Here is a 7,198-nt window from a genome sequence, read left to right as displayed (position 1 = left end):
AGAGCTTCACATTAGAAGAACATATTCCCAAAAACTAAGTCTCCTATTTTCATAGACCCTGGAAGAAAATTGATAGGAATTTTAATTTTATTATAGTAAATGATGAAGATAGAATTATGATGTAGTAATTCATAAAATGATTTAAAGGGAGAGGGGGACTTGTACCTGTACATAATGTAACAAAGCTGATTCAAGATACTGGCATCCAGGCTTAGGAGTGCAGAATGGAAGATCACAGGAGGAAACAGCTCCAATAATGGAAGGTCATAATTTACATATATGTCACACACCTTTGGGAAAGAATGTTAATATCAATATATATTACTTTCTGTACATCAATGAAGTTTAATCAAATAATAATTAATGTAAGATAGGCAATAATATATCATTACATTTGAACCTGACTAATTTCTAAATTAGAAGGATAGCTATAAGTTTTTTTTAAAATACAACTCATCAACTTTAACTCCGAAAATTATTTCTATAAGATCATTATTAAAATATTTAGCTAGGCCAGGTGGTGCATGTCTTTAATCCCAGTACTCAGGAGGCAGAGGTAGTTAATTCTCTATGAATTTAAGTCCAGCCAAGGACACACAGTAAAATCCTGTCTCAAAATAATAATTTATATAATTATTATATAAGTTATTACTATTACTATCATCATCATCATCATCATCATCTTGGGGCTGGGGAGATGGCTCAGGAGTTAAGAGCACTGTCTGTTCTTCCAGAGGAGCCAGCACCCATATGGTGGCCTACAACCATCTGTACTCCAGTTCCAGGTAATCCAATGCCCTCTTCTGTCCTCTGTGGCACCAAGTATGCATGTGGTGCACATACATACATGCAGGCAAAGCACTCATACACATAAAAGGAATTAAATCTTTAAATTTTTTTCATTTCATCTTAGAACTTGAAAAACATGTTACAGCAAGGGAATATTTTTGTCTCCTTAAATCTCTGAAATATTCATTTATCATAATCAGTTAACTGGCAACCTGGAAAACAACGGAGCACATTCTTTTAAACAAATACATAACATAGAGCAGAGATTAGTGCCAGAAGGCAGAATGTTTGTCTAGTATAAACAAGACTCTGGTTTCAATACCCAGTACCAATATAAACTAGGAATAGTGCTATAAGTCTTTAATCCCAGAACTCCATGAGAGGATTAGAGGATCCTAAATGTGCTGGCTAGTTTTAAGTCAACTTGATATAAGCTAGAGTCATTTGAAACAGAGAAGAAGCCTCAACTGAGAAAAGGGCTCCTTGAGACTGTAGTATGGATAACCCTGTGAGGCATGTTCTTGGTTGATGATTGATGTGGGAGGGCCCAGCTCACTGTGAATGGCGCCCCCTCTGGGCTGGTAATCCTGCATGGCATAAAAAAGCAGGCTGAGCAAGTCATGAGGAACAAGACAGTAAGCAGTGATCTTCCATGATCTTTGCATCAGCTCCTACCTCCAGGTTCCTGTCCTGAATTCCCTTCATGATAGACTGTGACTGGGAAAGGCAAACTGAAATAAACCATTTGCTCCCCAAGTTGGTTTAGTCATGGTGTTTTATCAAAGCAATAGAAATCCTAAGACACTTGCCTACACATCAAATTTATGACCACCCTGGGCTACATGAGACCTGTCTCAAAACAAACAAAACTAACTAGGTGTTGGTGAATGAACAGAGAAAACTGGGGAAAGGAAGATTATAATGGGTACTTTGTGGTGGTTATAGATTTACCCATGTTAAATCCTATAAAACAGTAAATGACTAGACAACAGAATGACTCTAGACACAGACTTCTGCCTAGGGCCAGTTTTTTAATTGGTCAATCAATGTATTATAAAATAGTATCTGAACTAAAAACCAAACAAATATTTTTCTACAATTGTTCTATGAATGCTGTGGGACAATGGTCTGTACCCTGCCAATTGTGTTTTAATAAAATGCTGATTGGCCAGTAGCCAGGCAGGAAATATAGGTGGAGCAACCAGGCAGGAAGTAGAGGCAGGAAGTAGGGCAACAAGAATACTGGAAAGAGGGAAGCGCAGTCTGCAGCTGTTACCCAGACAGAGGACACAAGATGTGACTGCCTCACTGTAAAAGGTACCAAGCCATGTGGCTAACACAGGCAAGAATTATGGGCTGATATAAATTATAAGAATTAATTAATAAGCCTGAGCTACTGGGTCAATCAGTTTATAATTAATGTAGACTTCTGTGTGATTTCTCTGGGACTTAACGACTTCAGGAACTGGGCAGGACTAGGACCGGGTGGGTCAGAAACCTCAGTAAACATATGAAAGTCGGTAACTCATGTAAAGCTACACTTGTTCTACTGAAGTCACTCAGGTGAAAATAAACTATTAATTTCAAAACATGGTGATTTTAACTACATAGTAAGATCATAACTTACCTTCATGACTATATCTGAAATTTAAACCATAGGCCAATAAAGTGATTACCTATCATAACTGTAATTTGTATACTACCTTCTCAAAGAAGTCCAAAATAAAGTGCAACAACAATGTACTATTGTTCTCCAAGCGCAATGCCATCAGGGACAGCCAGCCCACATACTCAATCAACTGAGCCAGAGAGGTCATGGATTCACCCAAAGTTGTCTCTCTGTAATAAGAGATTATAATAGTCAGATATACACCAGAAAAAGTACTCAGTTTCCAAGCTAAAGGTAAGCAATATAAAGCAATAGATGGATAGGGAATTAAAAAACTATCAGTTCTTCAATGTATAATTCACTTTCTTTAAAAAAAAAACAGTTATCAACCATAGTACTGTGGTTAATCCACCAACCCCTCACCTAAAGAATGGATAAAAAAAATAATACACAATGGAATATTACTCAGCTGTTAAAAACAATGGCATGATGAAATTTGAAGGCAAATGGATGAACTAGAAAGATCATCCTGAGTGAGGTAACCCAGACCCAGAAGGACAAACAGGGTATGTTGTCATCATAGGTGGAGATTAGCTGTAAAATAAAGAATAACCAAGCTACAATCCACAGACCCAGAGAGGTTAAGTAACAAGGAAGGCTCAAGGGGGACACATGGATCTGAGAAGGGGAAATGGAACAGATTTTGTGGGTGGACTGGGGGTACATGGGGATGGGAACAGGAGGGATCTGGAGGGGAGGGAGAGAGTACTGGAAAAGACAACTAGAACTGGGGAGCATTCGGGATAGATGCAGAAACTCAGTGAAGTGGGAACACCTGAATGAAGCCTCCTAGTAACGGGGAATAGCAAGCCTGAACTGGCCATCTGCTATAAACAGGCAAGGCTCCTAATAGTGGGACTGGGACACCAACCTAGCCACAAAGCCTTCAACCTACAATCTGTCCTGCCTGCAAAATATGCTGCAGTAAAGCTGGTACAGAGCTTGTGGGAGTGACCACCCATGACTGGACCAACTTGCGGCCCATGCCACAAGAGGGAGCACATGCCTGCCACTGCCTGGATTGCCAGGGACCAGAGGCTGGACAGCCCAGAGACCCAGGGTAGAACCAAACATGACTGCAACAAAATGCAATGAAATGATTCCTAATGATATTCCGCTATACTTATAAATCAGTGCCTAGCCCAATTGTCATCAGAGGGGTGTAATCCAGCAACCGACAGGAGCAGATGCAGAGACCCACAGTCAAACACAAGGTGGACACAGGAACCCCAGAGAAGAGGGAGAGGAAGGATTGTAGGAGCCAGAGGGGCCGAGGACACCACTTAGAACAGGGTCCACAAAGTTAACCGAGCAGGGCTCATAGAGGCTCCCAGAGACTGAAGCAACAAACATGGACCGTGTATGGGTCTGAGCTAGGTCCTCTGCAGATATGTTATGGTTGTGTAGCTTGATGTTCTTGTGGACTCTCAACAATGGGAGTGGGAGTATCTCTGACACTTTTGCGTGTGCTTGGAACCCTATTCCTCCAACTGGGTTGCCACATCCAGCTGTGATATGAGGGGCTTTGTGCCCAGTCGTACTGAACTGAATCTTGTTAGGCATGTTCAGTGGCTATCCCTAGGAGGCCTGCTCCTTTGTTGATCTGGGGGAAAGGGGGCATAGGGCAAGGGACTGAGAGGAGTAGAGGGAAGGAAAACTGCAGTTGGGATTAATGTATAACAAAAGAATTAAAGCTAAATATAAATTTAAAAGCACAGTGATTACTCTTGATCTTTAATTTTTTTTTTCAGATAGGGCTTCACTATGTAGCTCTGGCTGTCCTGGAACTCACTACTACATAGACCAGACTAGCCTTGAAAAAACGATAATGTATAATAATACACAATCTGGGATAACATATAGTCTCAGAGTTTAGGAGATGCTGACTCTTCCACACTCACTACCATGATGCTTCCAATGACAGAAGCAGGGAAATATTAGCGATCATTTAACAAAGCAGACAATAACCTGCTTACTTGTAAACTGACATAGCATACTTGAGTTTTGGCAGGACTTCCCAAATGTGTCACAAATGATTGCAAACAATGACTGCTCCCAGAAACCTTTCCTTTTTAAGGCAGTACTGGATACACAACCCAAGCCCTGCTGCATGCTAGCCAAGTGCACTGCCACTGAGCTACATCCTCAGTCCCAGAAGAGACTTCTTGGTGACTACTCTTTAGAAATCTCTGTATTCTAAAGAAAACAATCCATGCTTCAGAACAGCCTCACACTCCTACCCCAACCCCTGCAGTATGTTTAGCACTCCCAGATGCCACCTGTTAAATGATAACCTTCTTGATAAACATTGCTACAGCCAGAAATGCCCCGGGAAAATGATAGTGGGATGGTCTTCTACCCTTCTCTTCTTAGGATCTATCACTACAATTTACTCTCTTCTGGGAGCTTACATGGCAAATGGCCATATAATAGAAATAAAACATACTAATTTTTCCAAAATGAATTACTGAAAACTTCTAAGCTATACTGAACTTTTGCTGTGTCTGTTTTATCAATTATCACGTGTGTACACATGCACAGGCATAGGTCACAATGCACATGTGAGGTCAGAACATAACTCTTAGAAGTCTATTCTTGTCTGCTATCTTGTGGGATCTTGCATTTGGACTCAGGTTGTAAGGCCTCTACTCAAGCATCTGCTAAGTGACTGGCACACAGGCAATATTATTTAATTCCAAATATTATAACAAGGTTATCTAGACACATGCCCATTTGTCTGCTTTAAAAGCACAGTTCCTTTTCAGATGGTCTCCCTAAATTTATGACACAATTATGAAAAATCTGGGCTAAGAATTTAGCTCAGTGGTAAAGCAATGCTTAGCATGTATGAGGTGTGAGTTTCATTCCCAGCAACACACAAAAGAAAAAGGAGAAGGAGGACTTGTGGAAAGACTTACAGAAACGGTAAAGTACTTATTTCAGGGGTGTCTGAGATACACTGCAAGCTGACCAAAGGTTATACAAGCAAAAACACCGTTCTGGTAGTATTTCTTTATAATTGTGGCTCATAAATTAAAGCTTGACTAGAATTGTGGGAGTGGTAAAACAAATTACTGAGTCACCTGTAGGGCTTAACTCAGGTAAATCAAGAGGAGGGCCTAACGACTTTAATATCTGAGAAGTTCCCAAGTGGTATTGACACTACCATACACTTATTGAGAATTAGACCTTCATAATCTTTCTTCACTAGCTGAGCATGGTGGCACACATCTTTAATCCCAGCACTCAGGAGGCAGAGGCAAGCAGAGCTCTGTGAGTTCGAAGCCAGCCTCATCTACAAAGTGTGTACCAGGCCAGTCAAGGCTATACAGTACAATGCTATCTTTTTAAAAAAGATGTCTTCACTACCTACTAATGCTCCATGTTCCATTGGCTTTTAAAAGTGGTCATAAACATATAGAGAAACACTATAACAAATAGGAGGAATTTAAACACAGTTTTTCCAGGCTACCTGATTTCTAACTCTCCATTCTCCCACCCAAACTATAACCCACTCTAAGGATAAAAAGGAAAACAAATCTGAGCTCAATGTTTGGACATTGGTTCACTTTGCAGTTAACAGCTATGTGGGAGAGCTGGGTATGTAGCTCGGTTGGTACAATGCTCCCCCAACACAAACAACACTGGAAGTGATTCCTAGCACCACCCAAACTGAATACAGTGCTCTACTCCTACAGGCCTAGCACTTGGAAAGCACTTGAGGGACGATCAGTAGTTCAAAGCCAGTCTCATCTGCACAATAAGTTTGAGGGCCACTTTGGATACATGAGACCCTGTATGAAAAAAGAAAATGAAAATGATATGTGTTGGGCTGGAGAGATGGCAAAGAGGGAAAAGCATTTGTCATATATGCCCGACAACCTGAATTCAACGTTCAGAACCCATGGACAGCGGAAGGAGCAAAACAACTCCACAGCATCGCCTTCTGACCTTCCCACATACTGTTGCCATGCATGTGTACAGGTGGGTGTAATACATAAACACATGGATTAATAATAGTCCGACATTTGAAAAACTCTTGATTTTAGGTATTGTAACGGCACCACTTTAACAAATGACATAGTATCTGGGTTCCTCTAAAGAATAGTCTAAGGAGAAAAGTAAATAGTGAAAGGCAGTTTGGGGTAGAGACATCATTCAGCAGTTAAGAAAACACACTGCTCTTCCAGGGATCCTAAATTTGGCTCCCAGTGGATGGTTCACAATCATCAGTAAACTTTAGCTCCAGGGAATCCAAACCTTCGGCCTCCAAGGGTACCTGCACTCACATACACACACCCACACCCATACACTTATTAAAAAAAAAAAAGTTCTTAAAAAGTTGCTAAATTGAGTTGCTAACTGTTGAAACTAGATGATAGATACATAGGTGCAGTGGTTAGTCTTCATTCTTAACTTGACAGGATCTAAAATCAGCACAGAAACAAACCTCTTGACATGTCTGTAAGAGATTATCTAGGAAGGCTCACTCTAAACAGAGGTGGTGGCATTTAGGGCTGCAGTCTTGAGAGCAAGCATTCCTTGTTCTCTGCTTCCTGAGCTTCCTAAATACGGACAGACTGAGCAGCTGCCTCGTGTTCCCACAAGCACGCCTTCCCCACCATAACAGACTGCACCCTCTCTGCTGTGAGCCACATAAACCCTCCTCCCTTAAGCTGCTTTTGTTAGGAATTTTGTTGTTTTTTTTTCCAGAATTTATTTATTTTTTTTTCAGTTATC

General features: G+C 40.8%; 1 protein-coding gene across 1 annotated transcript in view; it reads right to left on the bottom strand.

Annotated features, from left to right (window-relative positions):
• The window catches only part of Cenpi (centromere protein I), a 73,555-nt gene that overhangs the window by 33,760 nt on the left and 32,597 nt on the right, over positions 1 to 7,198 (bottom strand). The window contains exons 18-19 of the mRNA XM_005358684.3: positions 2,493 to 2,628; positions 166 to 290 (exon numbers count right to left, since the gene is read on the bottom strand). Of these exons, the coding sequence (XP_005358741.1) occupies positions 166 to 290; positions 2,493 to 2,628 (261 nt within the window). The remainder of the gene's footprint in view (positions 1 to 165; positions 291 to 2,492; positions 2,629 to 7,198) is intronic.

This window comes from Microtus ochrogaster, chromosome X (genome assembly GCF_000317375.1).
Source record: "Microtus ochrogaster isolate Prairie Vole_2 chromosome X, MicOch1.0, whole genome shotgun sequence".
NCBI lineage: Eukaryota > Metazoa > Chordata > Mammalia > Rodentia > Cricetidae > Microtus > Microtus ochrogaster.
This window is presented reverse-complemented; position numbering and strand designations above follow the sequence as displayed.